This window comes from Paramormyrops kingsleyae, chromosome 12 (assembly GCF_048594095.1).
Source record: "Paramormyrops kingsleyae isolate MSU_618 chromosome 12, PKINGS_0.4, whole genome shotgun sequence".
Classification (NCBI taxonomy): domain Eukaryota; kingdom Metazoa; phylum Chordata; class Actinopteri; order Osteoglossiformes; family Mormyridae; genus Paramormyrops; species Paramormyrops kingsleyae.
In genome coordinates, this window is record NC_132808.1 from 15,905,296 (window position 1) to 15,927,484 (window position 22,189).

The window sequence follows — 22,189 nt, forward strand, 5'->3', positions numbered from 1 at the left end:
CACACCCACACCATAATCAAAAGCGATCATGCGACTAACTAAAATACTGGTACTTCCCATGTGCTGCCTGTTTACAAGCTCCAGCGCACTTCGCGAGCTTACGCAAAGTCTCGCGTGAATTCGACGTCACCCAGAGGTCGAAGTGCAGCGGTGAGGGTTGAGTGCCGCTGATGCTTTTTGACAACCTGTGCATTTGTCATGTTACTTTTGCGTGCTTAATCGACTGACTTTAAACTTGTGTATGTGTAACAGCGTGAATGGTAACGAAATCATGACTGCGAACGAAGATCAAGAGGTACCGGGTTCTTGCTTCTTAAATATTAACATAGATATTAAACTTGCTAGCTAGCGAGCAGTTTTCATTAGCCGGGTGGCTACCATCAACGGCTTTATTGCTACTCCTGAGTTTTTGGGTCCATACAGATACACATACATATACATTCAACCGGTCCATCATGTAATCAATAGATGTTATTTTACATATCTCCGAATGGTGTTGCCTGTCATCACGTTTCATGGTAGCTGTTTTAGTTTTCTCAACTCGACTGGACAACAGTTCTATAACTTCAAATTGAACTTTTACTGATTAACAAAATGATCAGTAGCAAGAGGCTGAAGTAATGGTAAATTTAATATGCACAAAATTATTTGATTCACGAATATTTTGGAAGTATAATCTGAAATATCTTATATGACACGAGAAATCTGACAGTTTAATAAAGCTTGACATTTTAATGAAATGATACCAGTTGCATAGTGATACTTTAGTGACGTCTATCATTATGTGTAACTTTTTGTTACCTTTTGCTACACGTTTCAGATGGAACTTGAGGCTCTTCGCTCTATTTATGAAGGGGATGATTGCTTTAAAGAGCTGAACCCAGTTACTTTTCAGTTTAGAGTAAGTAGACTTTGTTAATTGTGTGTTCATCATGTTATGAAATTCAGTTCTACACCGACTTCATTTACTACATTTATATATATATATATATATATATATATTGTTATGAATATGTAATTTTGGAAGAACCGCATGCCTTGCATTGATCTTCGGGGTGTTTGCTTTCAGATTGGAGATCACGACGATGCTAAAGCATTTCTGTTAGAAATCTCATGGCCAAAAACCTATCCTGAAACAGCACCACACATATCCTTAGATGCTTTTTTCAACAATAGAATGTGAGTACTATCGGCAGCATGTAGCACAGTGATTATGTTGACATGCCCTACTACTGAAAGGAGCTTGCACTCACAAGGTGTAGTAAATTACCGCGGTAAAACGCCACTTGGCATTGTAAATAAATTGTAATCTGACGTGAATTCTGAAGAGAGACACATGTTCATGTCAGTGTTTGTGCTTTTGAAAGAAGTTTGAGTCCCTTTCTGCCTAATTGCTGTCTCTTTGTTTTGGCTCTAGATCTCCAGAAACAAAGCAAGTAATAGTATCCAAACTGGAAGAGCAGGTGGAGGCCAACCTTGGAACTGCCATGATGTACACTTTGTATGAATGGGCAAAAGAAAACCAGGAATCGCTCATGGAGAACCACCGTCCAGTTGCTGGAGCCATGGTCAGTCTGAAGGCTGAAATAAAACTTAACTCTCAAAGTACCGCCTAACGTGGCAAAACAAGTGAATGGTTAATTACGGATAATATGCCACCATGTCTGATGTACATGACATTGCATCCTAACTTTGCTTTGCATTAGTTTTTATAATTATTTTGTATTGGAAAAATCACTTCTCAATGACATTATTGTTGCCTTACAGACTCCAGTCACTTTGACATCCAGCAGCGACTCTTCAAGCTTGAACTCTACGATCAAAAAGAAGGAAAAGAAGGAGCAATTAACTAAAGCTCAAAAAAGGAAAATAACTGGAAGAACAGGTAACAGACTCATTTTTACTGGCCTAAAATACAGAGCTTGTCCACTTTGATTGGCTGGTCTATGATTTAAAGAGCCAACCAACACTGAAAAATTGTACAGCCTCTCCCCGGGTTACGATGGGGTTATGTTCCGACAAACCTATCGTAAGGTGAAAATATCGTAAGGTGAAAAATGCATATTAATACAGTTCATCCAACCCAACAAACATCATAGCCTATCCTACCTTAAACATACTTGGAACACTAGCCTACAGTTGGGCAAAGTCATTAACAGAAAGCCTAATTTATAAATAAGTGCTGAGAATCTCGTGCAATTTATTGCATAATATACTGAAAGTGAAAAACATTTACTCATTGTGAAGCTGAAATATTGTAACACCGACCATGGTAACACGGGGAGTGTCTGCATATTTACTATGTTCTATTACATATATTTCCCATTCAGTCTGGAGGGGCAGTTTTGCTAAGTAGAGACTCAAGGCTGTACTTACCAACGATGTCTCTTCAAAGTATCTATTTGAGGGTGAATCATACATTTAAAGGGGCTGTATAGATTTTTTTTAATTACATATGAATCCCAGTAAACCCTTCATGATCATATATTTTAAATCAAAATGGTAGGGAATGGTTTTGTGTAATTATCTCACCCCGGAAGTCAGTGTAAAACAAACTTGCTTCAGTGTTGAATTGCATTACCCCAGTGTGACTTTTTAATTAATATGCACGCATACATGTTCATTAGAAAAACAAGGAAGATGCTATGATGACATCCAGCTCAGACATTAAGCGATAATGTTTCTGTCTTCAACTTAATCAACAGATAACAAGGGTGAACTTCCTCGGGGATGGAACTGGGTTGATGTTATCAAGGTAAAAAAAAAAGCAAAGTTGGCTGGTTTTGTTGAGCAAGATTTTTTTAAGAAGCATATAGTGTGGAAAGCTTGACAACCCCCCCCCCCCCCTTCACAGTTTTGGACATTCAGTCTAATTGTCATTTTAAGAAATTGAAATATTATAGGATGAACTAAATAACCTATGTTTTGTTTTTATGTGTGTGTCCTGTCGATGCCCCATGTTTACCTTGGGGGGGAAAAATGAATACAGCACGTAAGTTGTGATTAAATAATTTGTGTATAATAAATAATTCATTATCACAATTAGGGCTGCACGATATATCGTTTGAGCATCGTCATCGCGATGTACGCACGTGCAATAGTCACATCGCAGGATGTGCGATGTTAAGTAACGCAAATTAAATTAAGCGGCGTGGGCAACGCCTTTGGTGTTTTTGCTGAACTAACAAATGTCACACTGTTCATATTCTTAAACAATCCACAAAAGTCTGTCTAATATAATTTAGATCAATTTAAAGGTTTTTGGATACGGAGTCGACACGCAGCTTTGCACGGGCAGCTAACAAACATGTCGATCACAGAACGAACCACCAAGCACAAACATTCTAACCATTTAACCCAGCATTATTTTGTCACTCATGTTAACTCTCATATGCGATAAGCTTCCATAGTTTAATGCTCATGCTCTGTTTAGTACTGATTAAGTTATCATTACCATTATATTTGGGCTAAATCAGGTCAATCTTTCTAGAATGATTAATTATACCAATACAGCAGCGGTCACTAACAGGTGGACTGCGCCGGACCCGGACCCAGAAGCTGTCCCATACGGACCTGGACCGATAGCACTTTGTCTGCGCTAATGTGCCATTAGTGTTAATAACAGCAGCAAAGCGACCAAAAAGCCGTAATGTTCCTAACAGAGTGACTGCTTAATAACAGCAGCGAAGCGAACACACGCAACCAAAAATCCGTAATGTTCCTAAGAGAGTGGCTGGTCTGTCCTGAAATCATACAGCTGAAAAGTTTTCAAATACAGTATGTATTATATAACATGTTGGATAAATAGACATAGTTTACTGGTGATTTCATGTTTGTGGAAGTTTCCGCTTTTTAACATGTATAAAGTAATATTATCTGTTATATAGATCAACTCAGGTGAAATAAAAATTGTACGTTTTCAGCATCTGGCACGCCACTCATGATTTCAGACTTGCGCAGGAAATCTTACGGCAAATCTATATTATTCCATTATAAACCTAAAATGAGCTACGTCAAAAGTGTGTTTACATGGTTAAATACAAAAGCATACTATTTACAAGGTAAGAACTGTTACATGTGTATGCAGACATCTCGAATTGAATTGCACTGAATTAATTTGATTTGATAGTCAGGTACTGATTACATGCAATTGATATGCTACTTAAATATACATCACATTAAATAGTTAGACATTATGATCTTCCGGACCTTTGCTTCAAGAAATTTTCTCTAACTGGACCTCTTTAAATTTTAGTTGAATACCCCTGCAATAGAGCTATTGAACTAATTAGAATTTTTAAAATCCCAATATCGCAATATATATCGCAGAAAGAATAAATATTGCAATGTGATTTATTCCCAATATCGTGCAGCCCTAATCACAATTGCTCTTTGAAGTTTGTATACTTTAATTTCAGTAATTAAATACAATAGTCTCAGCATTGTAATCACCTGCTGCTCTGCATTTGCAGCTACATGTTCATTATTTATACTAAAATGATGTCAGTTGATGTAGGTTTTATACTAGTTTAAACAGTATATTTCTCAATCTCCCCTTTACAGCTGAGCAAAACCGGAGGGAAAGAGGATGAATGAAGTCCCAGAAAAGTGTCTGGAGGATTGACATCAAAGTGCAATGAACTCTTCTGACCTCACTCATTCCTCCCGTTGTAGTTCTGTCTGCCTCAGAGGCCATTGTGTGACAAGAGAGCTGTTTCTCTTATTTTATTTGTTTTGCCGTAATATAAGCAAGGTTTTGGGAAGAGATTGACAGGTCTGTGATAGCAACACATCTGTAGAACTGTTTATTTTGTAACAGGGTGACTCAGTGATGTACGGAGTGGCTGTTTTTGTCATGTCCTTTGCTTCTATGACATCCTGTAATGGTTTTCTGTTCTGAGCTGGCGTGATAACAGGTTGCGAAACAGTGTTGTTTCAAGTGTTTATCTAAATAAGAGAATAGCCACCAAACTGTAGGGAATTGGGGATTTGTATCATCAGTCAAAAGATCGAGTTAGCAGGCAAGGTCAGATCTGCATTAACCTTTCTGACAACACTAACTCAGGCACATGACATTTTCAGAATAGCTGCCAAAGGCCTGCATCAATAGACAATATTTCACACTGAGTAAATGAAGTAAATAAGGTAGGAAGTGGTAAGATGTTTTCTGGCCTATTACATACACCCACCATGCAGAATGAGCATTATGGCTTGAACTGTTGCTCAGTGTGAGATGGACATCAGCCTGTACTTCACTAGTCATTTTGTGTGGTATATTGTGCTGTCCAAAAATAGCAGGCACCACCTTTACAATGAATGTTTATGCTGCTCCTGTGAATGTTTAGACCTGTCTTTTTTTCCCCCACAGAACAGCTTTTGAGATTAAATGTTTTTTAATGACAAATCTAATTGATGTTTTCTTTGAAATCTGTCTTGTCTGCATATACATTAAGAGTTTTATATGCTGTGTTGTTACAATAAAGAAAACAGCAATGAGTTGCCACCTCCGTCTTTTATTTGAATGTCCAGTTACTCCTTTTATGTATAAGAATTTCTCATTGTAATACATTTGAGTGGCATTTAAAAGTAATGATTGGAAGATTTTCAACTTGTCATGCTCAAATGTTAGATTACCATCCGATATACAATCTGGCAACTGAACTCCTAGTATCCCAACACCAAAGGATTGTGTCACTTGCAACAGTTTAACCACTGGTTTAACTATGAAAGTGGTGCAATTGTGCTTAGAGAAAGTTAATGAAAACTAGTATGGACTCTGTGCTTTCCTGCCTCCCACAGTCCTGAAATTTCTTCTTCTGTCTATAGTCATATCAATTATAGTTTATGTACTGCAAAGAAAACATTTTTTATGGAGATAAAACTACTGACAGGAGTCATGGTGGTGCAGTAGTTAGCACTGTTGCCTCACACCTCTGGGATGTGGGTTCGAGTCTCCGCCTGGGTTACGTGTGTGTGGAGTTTGCATGTTCTCCCTGAGTCATCGTAGGGTTTCCTCTGGGTACTCCAGTTTCCCCCCACAGTCCAAAAAACATGCTGAGGCTAACTGGAGTTACCAAATTGCCCATAGGTAGTGAATGGTGTGAGTGTGCCCTGCAATGGGTTGGTGCCCCATCCTATGTTGTTCCCTGCTTTGTGCCCATAGGCTCTGGACCCTCTGCAACCCTGCATAGGATAAGTGCTATCAGAGAATGGATGGATAACCACAAATTCTACTGTTGAGTGACATACCATGACACAATGTGCAATATTAATATTATCATGGTATAATAATAGGTGACTACTGTGATGAGGCACTCTACTATATAGCTTTTTTAAGCTAATTTGCCCCTTATAAGGAACTAGTTACATAACCATATACTTTATTGAAAACAGATTATCTCACGGTTTATTTGATTCCTATTCTGTGTTATATATTTTATTTAATTCTCTTTAACTCCTGTTTGTGATGTTACTTTTCCGTTTTCTGAGCTGGAAGTCGTCAGTTTTGCCATGGAGCTGGGAAATTTTTCATTTGTCCAATAACTAACAGGAGAATAAACCTAATGAGTTACATTTTGTAAATTCAGGTAGAGTTCAAAATATTTGGCCATTCTGTAAACACGAACAAGGAATCATTGTTGCTCTCGTAATTATGTACATACCTCAATCCCCTATAAAAGTAGCCTCAACTCTTCAAAAATTGGCAGTTTCCAGGGTTGTTTCCCTGGTCAGTGTCCCTGATTTCCATGTTGCAGCTTGGAATACCCACAAGGATTGTGGTCACAAGCAACATCAAGCCTCTTGTCACCAGGAACTGGGGACCATTGTGTTCTTCTGGCACGGAGGATGCAATCTGGTGTGAAGGCCCATGGGGGATGCCAAGGGAGAGTCTCCGTCTGTTAGCTGGAGAATCCAAAGCTCTGCTGCCCGAGCTTCTGCTCTCCAAAGCATAGTGCTAAAGCCTAGGAGGCCCACAGCGCTCAACCTGCTGAACCAAATTCCAAGACCACCATCATTCGTCTGAGAGCTTTGATTTATAGTTCCAAATCTGGGCACATCTTGCTAGACTTAGACAGCCAGCAATACACAGCACATCCTATTAAACATATTTGATTATTAAATATTTAATTCATAAGTAAAAGTATTTTACCCACAAACATTCTGAAGCCTCTTGGCTTCTTAATAAGACTGTATACATACAGAATTTCTGTACATCAACCAAAAAACAGAAAAAAGGGTAAAACCACCTTTTGTTGACATGGCAGCATACTGGGCTTGTTTATGAAAGGAAACGGTTCCTGAAAACGCACAAAAAACCCAGTGACTGGGGCACTTATCCTAGGTCAGATCCTTCACCCCTCTCCATTTTCCCCAACAGCAGAGGTTACAAGTATATTTTAGCTTAAGAGATGTTTGAGGTACCATCCATCAGGTAATTTAGATATTAAAACAAAGATGAATACAAAGATTAGATACAGTATAAAAACTAAGCAATATTATAGATGTCCATTTGGAGTTATATGGTGGCAAACAGAAAGTGGCTTTGCACTCTGAAATTTTTAAACACTATGGAACATAGACACCCACACAACCAGACTAAGGAATAGCTCTTTTTGCAGAGTGGTTACCCAGCTGAACACACGGACCCCCATCACTAGTGCAATACTCTTTATACATATAATACTGCTTTTGTGCAATACTACAACCAGAAGTGTTACTCTGACAGACCATCCAGTACTTGCTTAATTTTCTGTAGCACTGACTAGAGTGTTTCACACTCAGTTTCATTGTACTTGTACAATAATAAAAGGATTCCATTCATTTTGAGGATTTACTTCGCTTTGACCTCTCAATTGAAATAAAGTCAATGCTCAACATACATCTTTCAGTTGCTTAGCTATATAAAGACTAGGAGCTGAAAATTAAATTAAAAATATGTATAGTACATTTTATTACCGCTCAACAGGAACCTAAAAAAAAGGTGAGGATTGAAGGCATATTCCTTTTTTTCTTCTATTGAAAATACACACTTTAGTACTAGGCTTGGGTGATTTGAGGGCATTACGGTATTTAGAAATCCCAAAGGTACTGTATTCAGTACCATCAACAATACAGATGCTCCTCTTTCTATTAAACTGAAATGGAGATACAGTATTGAGGTGAAGTATTTTAGTGCACAGCATAGTGATTGGAGCTTCACTTGGGTTAAAAAAAAAAAAAAAGTAAAAAATAATAACTCATAGGCAATAAATTAAATGCTAGAAAAACAAAATGCACTATAAATGGGATGGGCAGTAAGCCGTTGGTGCATGTGTGACATACATGAAACCCAGGCTTCAGATTGGGTATTGAGAGCGGTGTCAACTGATGAAGGGTGATCTTTTTAAGCTCTCTCATTTCCCTAGCACTCAACTTCCAGACTGATGGAAGTTTACAGGAGTATACAAGATTCACCTTGTTGAATACCATCATATACAGTATACCGGGGTGAAATGTCTTGAAGGTATGACAGAATGAAAAAACGAATACCGCCCAAGCCTACTTAATACTGTCAATGGACCGTCACACTAAACACTGTACAAATGTAAGGGAAAAAGAAAGTCATCTTCTATAAAACATCATGAACGTATTAATTTACTCATGAAAACATCAAAGCACCAATGAAAACATCTAAGCACCATCAAACAAATGGCTGATTGTTTGCAGAGAATAACCAAGCCACATCTGCAAATCTATTTCAAGAACACACCTTTGGAACACAGTGGGCAACATCTTCAGGGCAGAGTTTACAAATAGTATTTTCACTCATCCCACTTGCCCACACTGTGAAAATCAAAAATGACATTTCAAAGAGTATGTACATGTTGGCTGGCTTCCGTTTGACCTACCCATTAAATGTAAAAACGGCATACATGCTAACTTAAAGGTAAATATTTGAGCAATAACAAAACATTTTTCAATTATAAAAAGTCTTCCCCTGCAACCACCTCAAAATGGTCGACTTTGCTGGCTGCACTTGATAGGCTGTATACGAGTGCATTTCACGACATGACAAAAGTCCAAACGATAAGAGATAGACATTATCACAAAAAAAGTGTTATACTGCTTCTTTGGAGGATGAACGAATAATGCTCGGAAATTCCAAAGACCCACTGTGCTTGACAAAGTACAGCCTAATAACCATTTTGGCATAGTGAACAATTATATCAAATGCTTCTCAGACATGTTTATTTCAATACTGCCAAAGGTTGAAGGGTAAGGGGACCATGGGATATGGAGTTCAAACAAATTCTAAAAATGTAGAAAAGCTGGAAGACTTAAAACAAAACAAAAAAAAAAAAAAAAAAACAAACAAAAAAAAAACTCCAAACGAAAACTGAATGTCTTCACTTATTACTCTGGAGAGTATGAATCACAAACATCTTCATCTTTGTGCCTCCTCTAATACTCCCCAACTCAACCTTTCGCTTCTATTCAGGTCTGGCGATTTGACCTCTTACAAACCTATAAAATTTCTCAGTTGGGCATATTAAATAAACATCAAATAAATTAAATGACCTGTCAATGGCAGTAATTGTGATTTCAGCTTCTTCAGTCTGCGGTAAAAGGGATGTAATCTGGCTATGTCTACAAAGTACTAGTGTTGCAACACTGTCTTCTAAAGTCAGGTTCTTTTTTTAATAAGTGCTACAACCTATTAATTGGAGGAATCTGAACTTTCATAATGCGCCGATGCCATCAAGTGCAAACTATTGCACAACCGTATTCACAAGCCGTAGGACTGTTCATTAATAACAGCCATTAGATCACTACCTTGAGCGCCTATCCTTCTTAGTTTTTTCAATGCTTTTGTCCATTGTTTTTTCATTGTCCCCCCTGCACTTTGGACAGTACCACTTTCCTTTGGGCTTGTAGGTAAGTCCGACACAAGAAAAGTGAAACCATTCAATGGGACACTGTTCATTGTCACAACCAATCATCTCGCCATAAGACACCTGGTCACACAAGCAGTAGGTAGGCTCGTTGGGGTCGATGGTGTACTCCACTGGTGAGACTTCACGCTTTGGAGCCTTTGAACGCTTCTTCTTCTTGGCGGATTTAGACTTCTTCTCTTTGGGCGGAGGCTCATCACCCTGCTCATCGACGCCATTGGCCGTGTAGCAGGAATCGCGGCTCTCACTATTACGCTGGCGTCGCTGCCGCCGGGCGGAGGAGCGCTCCGGGGGCTGTACCTCTTGTTTAGTTTTCTCAACGGGTGTCTCAACCTCACTGGGCTCCTGAAAACAGTGCGAGTGAGAATCCATTTGCCGCGCACGGTTCTCAACCAGCTCTATCATTTGCGTAACCAAGTGTATCTTCTCATCCCCCAGCTCCTGGCTGCTGATGAGAGCCCGCTGGAGTTGGTTTTGAAGTCGTTTTCTTTGACTTGTATCAGTCTCTTTTTTATACTTCTCATAAACATCATCCACCTCTTTCAGTACGTCTGTTAAACACAGAAAAAGAGAGTAAGATATGAGTTTCAAAAGGGCTTGATGTGTTCCGATATAAAATTTTCAGTACTGGAAATATAAACATCTACGATAAGTAAAAACTGAATTAAATTCTATTTCAATACATACTCAAAATGCATACAAAAATCAGCATAAGTGCTGAGGTTATGCTATATTAAACACTCAAAATAATCAATATAGTAATAATATTAATGCCAGTATTAAAGACAGAGTAATTTTCTTATACTCCTTTTATTAAAAGAAGTTTAAGTCATTATGCCACACAATTATTTATTCACACATCAACCACTCACTAGATTCCTAGAAAAAAAAAATAAGTGAAATCGAAACCAGAGTAAGACCCACAACCCATAAATACTCGAAGCGTTTCGGCATATGCAGGGGCAATAAATCGTCAAGTACACTTTCCTTGGTTTTTCTTGGTGAGTTGAGCTAATAACGTAAACTAAAGTTTTTGTTATGGCAGCTAGCTGGTTTTTTAAATATTGAGGCTGACGTGGGATTTAAGGTTGGTCTGGGGTTCCACTTCCGCATCGAGCGCGTTCTCATTTCCAGGAAGTGACGACATGCAACCCTCCGCTCTGTGACTCGCTTACTGAAATGCGAGCGGTGTCGTTCCCGACGAGGGGAAAACTTGGCCATTGTCTCCAAGTACCCTGATTTTGTTAGGATTACGTAAATTACCAGGACGGAAACGTTGCACAAAACGACTCGATGATCAGTGAAAACTTAATTTGCTTATTTTGTTATTTCGCTCTGCGAGCGGACTTGAGGTAAAGAGAAGGAAGCGGTCTGCCCGATAATTGAAAAACTGCTGAAGTAATCGCTCAAAAACCAAATGTCAAACTATTGAACAGTTTACATTAACAAGTGACGCTGTAAACCCGACAACTTACGTTTGCAATTTAAATTTTTTTCCAACAAATAAGACCCATTATTTGCTTCTAGTCGGTGCAACATAAAAACACCCGAATTGTTCATTTCACTTATTTAAGCTAGCTACCGCATGATAAAACATCGTCATTAGAGATATAATGCAGGTTCCAGCTCTACACTGAACGTATACAGTACTCTAGTAGGCGTGCTATCCGACTTATCCACCTATTTGTTGTCAAAATGGCTGATCCCCTTCTGGAGTCATACTTGACTCTGAACAGCGCATATCAGTACTATATCCAGGGGAAAAAAACTAACTAATTTGTACAGGCATGTAAACATTTGAAACAAGTAAAGAACAACCTTTTGCTAAATTAAGCATATGGAACAACAAGGAATCTGCTTGCGATTTTGTAGAACACCGCGATAAGTGTGGCTTTCAACAACTGCCGTATTGTAAGTGTGTATAAACTGTTACATACCCTGATACTTCGTATCAATTTCTCGTAGCAACGAAACATTCCTCTGTATGTCCAAAGGCAAAGACTCCACACATTCCAGATAATCTTCCACATAGCTAACCAGTTGTGTCTTTTCCACGCTTGGGTAATGATGCCCCAACATAATGATAGCGCTGCATGAAACGAATCAACAACACCTACGACTAGAAATAAATGTTTTAAGTGACCACATTTACAAGAACTGTTGCAGTTACGGATAGCGATTCTATTCTTTCTATACAGCTCAATCCGCCAGTCTTAACTGCAATTCACTTCAAACAAAACTACCATTTCTGCGCATGCGTAAAAACATTCCTTATAAGGCAATGAACCGCGTTTTTTGCATTTTCCCGCAGCTTCCTCGAAAGGGGGTTGGGCCGCACTGCTGAGGTCAAAGTTCATGAGCGCGGTGATGTCAGTCTCTGTAGCTCCGTAACAGATTTGTTACATGTATACTGATCTGATTTCCTTCATTACGAAAAGAAGATGTTGTTTGACCTATATGAGTGCATCACACGGCTGACACGTATGTGGTGGGGAGCAAGAAAATACCGGCGTTTAATCACCCAGCCCACATCTGTTTCTTCGCAGTAACCATGGAAACGACGATAGCTCTAGTAAACAATAAGTGACGATTTATAAGATACAAAATATTCCACTAATAAACAGGAACAACACTAAATGTCATCTGCTGTCTTTAGTTCTATATTAGTCGGATAGATACTGTTATAAGCATCTGTGGGAATGTAAAATACGTTACACAGTGGTGCAAACGCTATCTGGGCAGACTTTGTCGCAGCTTGAACGAGAAGGAATGAGAGGTTGCGATACTGATAGTTATGAATTATTACAATGCATTGCAACGACTTGACAGAATTGACAACGTATACACTAAAATTCACTATACATGGCGAATACAAAAGTGCATACATTTTCTTGTGGTATTATAAATCATTTACCTGTAGTTATAATGCTTTATATTCCGTTGTGAATTTACAGGCGTCACATCTTTGATCATTGGGCCAGGAGGCTAAACATCTTAACAGTCATCAGAGGAACGCAGGCCACTGAGAATCAGTCCAATTCTCACGTTGATTTTTCTCAAAAAGTAATAAAGAACACTCCTGGAAATGTAACTGAATGAACAATATTCTTCTATGAAATAAATTATGAAATACGAAACAGTGTTAGAATGAAACTGTCAGTTATACATTGTGCAGAACATTCAGACAGACTTTTCCTATTTTTGTTACGTAACAGCAGTATTGTGTTACGGACTAAAATTATTTTTAAATGACAAAAATGTACTCCATGCATCATATTAAAAAGTAGTTGATGGTAAATCCTCTATATTTTTGTAACTGTTATGCAACCACATGTTGAATTTTGAAATATCTAAAACGGTTTTATCAAGCACTAACTTTCTAGAAGCAATCTTAGTGTTTATGAATATTATGATATTTCAGGTTTTTATTTTAATACATTTGAAAAATCTGTACAAATGTCATGTCCTGCCCTGCCTGACCCTACTGATTTCTCCCTGGTGTAGCCACGCCTGCTAATCCTTTGCCCTATCTCTCGTTCCAGCCCTCCCGTGATTCACTCCAACTGCGTTTGTTGGATCCCTTGTTAGCCCTGCTTAAAAGGGCTTCTCTGTGTTGTGTTAGTTCCGTCATTGATGTTGTACCCCAGTCTTATGTGCCTTAGCCTCTCCATTTGTCGAAAAATTGTTCGGTACTCGAAGCTTTTATAAATGGTGAACATTAGTGACACCAGGTGGTCAGATAAGTAAATAGCAGTTCATTCTGACTGAGTGTAGTGCTTCGGAATATATACAGATAGGCAAAATTTCAAGAGGTCTGTAGTGCTTTATGAACATGAATGTACTGGTTAAGTTGGGCGGCGCAATTCCTTGTGAATTGGGCAACCTTTGAATTAACGGTTAAGGGCTGCTTGTGTAACTAAAGAGGGGCCATTAGTCTACAGATTGTTGTTGAGGCACAGTATTTGTTTAACAATGCAGAGGCCAAGTTGCTTACATTTTTTATTCACAACTTCTCCTACATCAGAGAATACACATGGAACGGATGATGCTGGAGTGCATAAAAACTGTATTGCATGTTCTTATTAGTGTGGATACCCAGCCTTCTGCATATCCCAGAACTGCAAAAGGGTCTTCAGTATGCAGTAAATTGGGGTCACTGAGATACTGCCCAACCTCCACAGAAGCATCGCTGTCGAACCCTTGACCCATCTGCTTTCCCCTCCACCACTGTCCAGAAGATCCCGCAGACCTGGAACTAAAATGACAAAGCATGAATCATTATATACACTATGCATTTTGTACTGTGCAATAATAATGATATGCCACAATTCAGTTTAATTGAACAATATTATTAAAATGTGAAAGGTTGGAACAGTACCTTTGGGCATTGCAGAACTTGATGAGGTTCCTGCAGGCTCCGGTTCTGGTGGCTGCATGCACGTGGGTGTGAATGGGTTATGTTGGGCCTCCTGTAAACTTACAAAGGAGGTGTTTCACAGCAGCCTGAGCATGAGATTGGTTACAGAAATCTGCAGATTTCGCATCTTGGGGCCAGCAGTGTGGCCAGTGTCATAATGCTCATGGTCTCATAGATTGACACCCTCTCGGAGAAGCAACTTCAAGAGGTGCTTGCACAACTGCTGGGTCTTGACATTCTGTGTCTGGGACAGTTTCAGGTTCACAGCAGGTGGAGGCGATAGTGGGGGTGCTCCAAGCTATCTACATGTGGATGAGAGGAATTACCTTGGATCCTGATACTCTCTTCAGAAAGTTCAACAGTTGCCTCATTGAAATGGCGTAAAACACCCAGACACTCATAAACTATGTCATATTCCTCTGAGGGTTGTAAGCTGTGTTCTGACAGCTGTCTGACTAATGCAGCACCAACTGGCTGTCTTTGATCATGCAATCGTTGTAGCATGGAATAGGTGCTATTCCAGCGGGTTTCCACTTCTTGAATCAATTTGAGAGTGCGCCTACCCATCTGCTGTTGAATTCGGCAAAGCCCTTCTCTAGCAGTTGCACTGGTTCTGAAGTAGGTCATGATATGTCTTGCCTTGGATCTGATATCATCAAGTCCTTGTATCTGATCAATGGCCTTCTCCACAAGCAAATTCAGTGCGTGTGCAATGCAGGTTGTGCATCTGACTTTTAAATTTCTGGCACAGGCAATCAGATTCGGCGCAGCATCAGTGACAAGCCGTCAGACTTTATTTTGCATTCCCCTCCATCAAGGCTGTCTTGACTGCAACTATGTTTTCTGCAAAATAAGACTGTGGAAATTTTCCTGCTCCCAATAATGCTGTAGACATTTATAAAATGGCACGTGACTGATAAATAAGCATTCATATGTATGAATGTCCACATGTTAGATGTTAGACTTAATGCTTTGGCCTTCTTCACCTCTTCATTTGCTTTCTCTTTTTCTCTCTTAAATTTTTCTCCTACCGTACCCTTCAGTGTTTGCCTGGATAGGAGAATGTAGGTTGGATCCAAGATACTCACAAACCCCCTAAATCCTGAATCCTTCACAATCATGTTGACCAAAGCCTCATTCTGTTTCTTGGTCTCTGTAATGGGAACTGAAAATATACACGGTATCATTATACAGATTATTGGGTAATACCCTCACCCAAGTCTGATATTATGTATTCATACAATTAAACTGTTTCTTGAGCACAATAAAGAATAATTACACAGGACAACAAAAAAAAACATTTTTTTAAATCGTCAGAGACCAAAATATATTTTTCAGTTTTTCATGTTGATTCCGTATCTGTTTTCAGTTTTTTTCTGTCACGTCAACTTTTTGATTTATGAGTAATGCTAGTTAATACCGTAATTGCAAGTATTGTGTACTAAAACAAAAGCATCACTGTGGTATAGGGTCAAATATTCTTGAGAGCAAAATGAAATAAACAGACAGTAGGCATAAAGAAATTGAAAAGTGTTTGTTAACCATCATTGTTTCTTCAAAAACGCTTTGAGTTTGATTGTCTTGTGTACACCTTGTCTGGATTGTCATGACACAGCATCCAGCAGTAGTCGGCCATCATGCTTTCACTGTAACCAGCTGCACCTTCTCCATACTTCTCATCACCTTCTACAGAATCAAGACCATCATGTGGCGGTACAGGAACAGACAATGAATCATCATGAGGAACAGGCCTGAATGCAGAATCTAGGCTGGGATATACAATTTTGTGCTTAGTTTTAGCTGAGGATCCACTTGTATCCGTGCGGCAAAAGTAGCAGTCGTTGAGATGATCTCGCGGTTCCCTCCACACCATCGGAATTCCAAATGGCATTGCTGCCTTTCGCCAATCACGCAGACCATTTGAACAACTGGTACAGATGACATGTGGAGCCCAAGATTTATCCTGGTCTCCAGGTGGACAGCCAAAGTATAATTTGTATGTCTTCTTAAGATCTGCAGTGATTGGGTGACATTGTGCTTTTGTTGTGAATGAACTACACACATAAGAGAAACTGTCTGGATGATTAATACAATTTCTAGGCATGATAACAACTGAAAGCCAACACAATTGATGCTGTCTATCACCTCTGCCTTCAATTTCCAGGTCGACGACCCAGAATTCCAACTCGAGAGTTAGATTTAGAAATAATGCAAAATTCGTCAAGAAGCTTACGTCAGCAAAACAAAACCTGAGGAACTATGTTTCCCGCCAAACTAAATTGGATACACAAGACATGCACATGCACACTAGGTCAAATTAATTATACTCAAATGGCAACTAGACAAGTGTCAATAAAACATAACTCAATATCTAGTCACCTAGAGAATGGTGATGCTGTCTATAAGATAAAAAACACGGACAACTCTTGTAATACATTACATGTACATAATATCATATTACATATAGCTTCATCACAAAAACTTGACGTGCTAGAGAAAAACTAAACACAGATTTGAAATCAGTATGAAAAATACTACAAAACCCACATAAAATTACCTCTGATGAAAATGACCTGTTAACTAGTATAGCTGTATACTATAGATTAGTTACTAGTATAGCTGTACTATACCTGGACTTCTTGTAGACTGACTTGTGGATGGAACATTCTGGACATTCTCATCCTTAGCACAGAAATGTCTCAATATTGATGTGGTGTTTTTATTATAGGACAACTGCTGAGAGCACTCCAAACATTCCAGCTGGACCAGGACAAAGCAAGAATAACAGCATCAATACCTTTACACATATACACTATATTGCCAAAAGTATTGATGCACCCCTCCAAATCATTGAATTCTGGTGTCCCAATCTCTTCCATAGCCACAGGTGTATAAAATCAAGCACCTAGACATGTTGACTGCTTCTACAAACATTTGCGAATAAATGGGCCACTCTCAGGAGCTCAGTGAATTCAAGTGTGGTACTGTGATAGGATGCCACCTGTGCAATAAGTCCATTTGTGAAATTTCCTCGCTACTAAATAGTCCACGGTCAACTGTTAGTGGTTACTGTATATAACAAAGTGAAAGCAATTGGGAACAACAGCAACTCAGCCAGAAAGTGGTAGGCCACGTAAAATCACAGAGCGGGGACAATGCATGCTGAGGCGCTCCAGGCTATCTGGAATGAAGCAAGCATGCCGTACCCAGTTGAGGAGGAGCCCATCACTGGCAAGGTTACAGTCCCGGTGCCCAACCTGGAAGATGCCGCCTTGTTTACCTTCAGGGATTCTACCACGGAAAGCTTCTGCTTCAACCCCTGCTCGTCAACAGCCCCACGCCCAAACTCTTGCTCACCACCAGCCCTGCATCTGAACTCCAAGCTGCTGCCAGCCCACAGGGAGTGGATTCAGAGGATATCCCACTGGAGGACTTGGAGTGGGACCCTCTGGGTCTTGTCCTGGGTTCTACTCCGTGGGCCCCTGCCCTGTCCAGAACTCAAGCTGCTCCAGTCCTAGGTTCTGAAATAGTTACCTGTGTCAGTGAGGTCAAAGAAATGGGGGGGGGGAGGCGAGGGGGGGGCTGCGTCTCTCCCTCCCAGAGAGGAAGATGGGGTCATACCATACACTGCGGCCATTCTTGCCCCAGATCCAGCCCCCTTCCCTGCTTTTGCCCAACAGGTCCCTCATCACTCTCCGGTCGTGACTTGGCTGTCCCAGCGGTGACACCTGGTCCCACAGACTCTCAGGAGCACAGGATCCTCCACTCCCTTTGAGCGGCGCCCTGTGTTCCATGGTCCAGAGAACCTGTCTGCCCAGCCCCAGTGTCATTCCTGCTGCCCAGCCTCACTTCTGTCTCGCCCTGTGCTGCCCCCATCCTGGTTCTCTCACCCTGCCCTGCCTTTCTTCCTTAGACTGTCTCACCCTGTGCTGCCCCCACCCTGGTTCTCTCACCCTGCCCTGCCTTTCTTCCTTAGACTGTCTCGCCCTGTGCTGCCCCCATCCTGGTTCTCTCACCCTGCCCTGCCTTTCTTCCTTAGACTGTCTCGCCCTGTGCTGCCCCCACCCTGGTTCTCTCACCCTGCCCTGCCTTTCTTCCTTAGACTGTCTCCCCTGTGTGCCCTCTCGTCTCTGTCCTGTTCGGTATTGTCTCTTCACCTGTTGGCCCTATCTTGGTGTATGCTATACCTGTGGTTCCCCCTGCTATCCTTGGTCATGCCCCCATCTGCCCTGTCCCTAGAGGTGTCCAGCATTTGGTCCTATGTCCTGTGGTGCCCAGTGTAGTCCTGTGTTCCATCTGTCTACTACCAGTCCATAGTAGTCCCCTGTCTGTCCAGGTTCCTGCCTGTTTACCCTTGTCTTAGTGTCTTAGCATTACTGCTGACACTGCACTGATCCAACTGTCAATCTCCCGCTCCCTACTTCCCTCACTCGTGAACTTAAACGCCTCCGCTTGAGGCAGTAATTCATGCCCCACCAGGAGAGGGCAATCCACCCTTTTACAGTTGACAGCTATGGCAACTGGCAACAGGACTACATCATCTGAAAAAAGCAAAGATGCTACCCTGCCTCCTCTGTCCCTTGGCTGTGGTGACAATGGGCAGCCCTGGTGGAGTCCAACACCTACCGGCAACAAGTCTGACATTGCTGGCAATGCAAACCAAACTCTCGACCCATTTTTACAGGGACCTGATGGCCTGCAATAATGGATCCCATATCCCATACACCAGAAGCACCTCTCTCAGGACCCCTGAGGGACATGATTGTGTTCATTTTCCAAGTCCACAAAACACATATAGACTGGATGGGCAAACTCCCATGAACCCTGAACCCTGAAGAACCGTAGTGAAGAGCTGGTCCAGTATTCCATGACCAGGGCAGAATCCACGTTGTTTTTACTGGATCCAAGGTCCGACCAGTGGGCAGAGTCTCCTCTCCACTACCCCAGCATAGACCTTCCCAAAGAGGCTAAGGGGTGTGATCACTGCCTGAAGAAAATATCCTCTGGTCCCCTCTCTTAAAGATTGGGACCACTATTCCAGCCTGCTAATCCAAAGTCAATGTCCGCAACATACATGTAGTTTTTATGAGGCGTGTCAGCAAAGTCAGGCCAACATTATCAAGAGCTTTTAAGATCACAGAGTGAATCTCATCTACCTCCGGAGCCTTACGTCCGAAGACTTGTTTGACTACTTCAGTGACCTCAGCCCTAGAGATGATCAAGTCCCCATCTGGGTCTTCCATCTCTACTTCCTCCAAGGAAGGTGCATCAGTGGGATTCAAGAGGTCCTTCAAATACTCCTTCCACCACTTGACTATATCCCCATTTGAGATCAACAGTTCTCCATCTCTGCTGTAAGGTAAAGCCCTGATTCCCGCTCCAGAGTCAAACGAAGGTCATTTTCCATGGATTCACCAAGCTCCTCTGACACCCAAGTTTTTGCTTCAGGAACTGCCAAAGCTGCATTCCTCTTGACCTGCCAGTACCTATCAACTGTTTCAGGAGTCCCACGTGACAGCCACGCTCAGAAGGTCACATTCTTCATCCTGACAACTCCCTTGACCTTCACCAGACATATATCTAGTTGGTTCCTCTCTACTTTCTACACCAGCTCTGGCTCCTTTCCCACCAGACAGGTTACATTCTATGTGCCTAGAGCCAGATTTGGTTGCCAACAATCAGTCCTCTAAGGCTTCTGCCTTCGACTGCCACCCAATCCCCACAGCCCTTCCTATAGGTTTGACAGTAAGACACGGGATTGTTGTCAGCATTGGAGCTGATTAAAACCCGCTGCCTCCAATTCCAGCCCCTTCACTGGGAAACTGGAACCCATGCAGCTGTGTAGAGCTCCCCTGACAGCCATGGAGAAACAGCGCAGATCTGCCCGACAGCTCTGTCTGTACTGTGGAGGCGTGGGGCACACCGGGAACGATTGTTCAGTTTGTCTGCCTCATCAGGACACGTCTGCTAAGGTAGGACTGCCAGTGTTCTTAGAAATAACACAAAACAGGCAGTGGTCCCAGCAATATTGTCCTGTGGGGGTGATGTATTGGTCATAGAGGGTCTTCTGGACTCAAGGGCTGCGGGAAATTGATGCTGAGTTCTCTAAATGCTTGCATCACCCTCTAGAACAATTATCCTCTCCCCAAACAGTGCTTGGAGTCAAATGGAAACGTCTAGATACAGGGAGGGTTACTCACAGCATGGTGTCATTATCACTGCAAGTGGGAATTCTTCACTGAGAAGAGATCCAGCTGCTGATACTTACCTCCATGCGAGATCCACTTCAATTGGGTCATCCATGGTTATGCCATCGTAATCTACAAATCAACTGGACAACTGATAAGTTGCTATCTTGGTCACCAACTTGTTTCTCTCAGTATGTGGTGGTGTCATGTTGAGTCTCATCTATACAAAGCCCTGAGCCAGAGAACCTGGCGTCCATCCCAGAAGAGTACCATGACTGCAGTGATGTGTTCAGTAAGTCCATAGTATTCGGATTACCCCCACATCAAGTGAGTGACTGCTCAATTGATTTATTGGAAGGTGCACAACTCCTGAAAGGGTGTCTGTTTGCTGTGTCTCGACCCAAGGAAACAATGGTGCAAGCATGCATCCAAGATGGGCTCAAGCAAGGAGTTATTCGCCCCTCCACATCCCCTGGAACTTCCAGTTTTTACTTCATAAAGAAGACGGGGATTTGCGCCCTTGCATAGATTACAGGGCACTTAATACCACTACGGTTACGGTTAAGTGAAGAGACCCTGTACCTCTGATTCCCTCAGCGCTTGAGCAGCTGCGTGACGCTTGTCTGTTCACAAAGCTCGATTTGCATAGTGCTTATAATCTTGTTTGAATTAAAAAAGAGGATGAATGGAAAACTTCCTTTATAACAAATGTCAGGCAATTCAAGTACCTGGTGATGCCTTATGGCTTAGCTAATAGTCCATCCATTTTCCAATCCTTTATGAATGAGGTTTTAACAGGGTTCATTAACCATTTTGTCACTGTGTATATTGATGGCATTTATTCCGCTTCCTTTCAGCAGCACGTTCAACATGTTCGGCAGGTCCTTCAGAGACTGAGCGACTCCCACCTCTACATAAAAGAAGAGAAAAGTGAGTTCCATCGGAGTTCAATTCGGTTCCTCGGGTACCAAATCCAACCCGGTGCAGTTGGATGAGGAAAAGGTCCCGGCTGTGAGTGAGTGAATATAAAGCTAACTTGTGGTGTTAAAGTTAAGGTTTAAACTGGAACCCGCTTTTGGATATATCTCGCTGGTATTCTCACTTGATGATGTATGCAGGGATATGCAGATCTATACTGAAATATTCCACAAAGCGGGTTCCAGTTTAAACCTTAACTCCAACACCGCGGAAAAGTTAGCTTTATAAGCATTTTTCCGCCTGTAATATCTTTCAATGTTTGTGATATATTTCAGTGTTTGTATGTGTGCACTTCATGTTCAATAGCCCAGCTCCTGCTTAAAGTCACTGGCAGTGAATGGACGCAGTGCAATTATTGATAAATACGTATAAAACACATAATATTGAAGTTACTCGGTGTACATTGTCCCCCAATAGTTTAATGCATAAAACACACTTTACATGTCTTCATTATTTATGTTTATCCATGCCGTCATGTTTCAGCAAATAGCAAGCAGGCAACTGTAGTGGGATCACAAAACTATTGTGAGTGAACACAAAAATATTAGACAGGATGTGATCCATAAATCTGCAAAACATTTTTCATGTGTAAAAATCGCTCTCTGTTTTTGTGGATATGATATTTAGTTAAATATTTATAGACCATAGTACATATCTGTGGATTGTCTTCTGTG

At 41.1% G+C, this 22,189-nt stretch overlaps 2 protein-coding genes across 3 annotated transcripts; one reads left to right on the forward strand and one right to left on the reverse strand.

Annotated features, from left to right (window-relative positions):
• The first annotated feature begins 122 nt into the window (after positions 1 to 122).
• On the forward strand, positions 123 to 5,496 carry rwdd (RWD domain containing 4). Its single transcript, XM_072697572.1, has 7 exons — positions 123 to 295; positions 821 to 901; positions 1,070 to 1,179; positions 1,418 to 1,568; positions 1,768 to 1,885; positions 2,706 to 2,992; positions 4,564 to 5,496. The coding sequence occupies exons 1-6, from the start codon at positions 242 to 244 to the stop codon at positions 2,828 to 2,830; spliced, it is 639 nt and encodes a 212-aa protein (XP_072553673.1). The 5' UTR covers positions 123 to 241; the 3' UTR covers positions 2,831 to 2,992; positions 4,564 to 5,496.
• A 1,612-nt stretch (positions 5,497 to 7,108) lies between these two features.
• Positions 7,109 to 12,192, reverse strand: LOC111845373 (inhibitor of growth family, member 2). Of its 2 annotated transcripts, none has more exons than XM_023814760.2 (2): positions 11,870 to 12,192; positions 7,109 to 10,483 (listed from the first exon to the last, which is right to left on the reverse strand). In XM_023814760.2, the coding sequence occupies exons 1-2, from the start codon at positions 12,009 to 12,011 to the stop codon at positions 9,810 to 9,812; spliced, it is 816 nt and encodes a 271-aa protein (XP_023670528.1). In that variant the 5' UTR covers positions 12,012 to 12,192; the 3' UTR covers positions 7,109 to 9,809. The 2 variants fall into 2 exon arrangements, with proteins under 2 accessions (XP_023670528.1, XP_023670529.1); XM_023814761.2 differs by lacking the exon at positions 11,870 to 12,192 and adding an exon at positions 10,860 to 11,044.
• Positions 12,193 to 22,189: the final 9,997 nt, after the last annotated feature.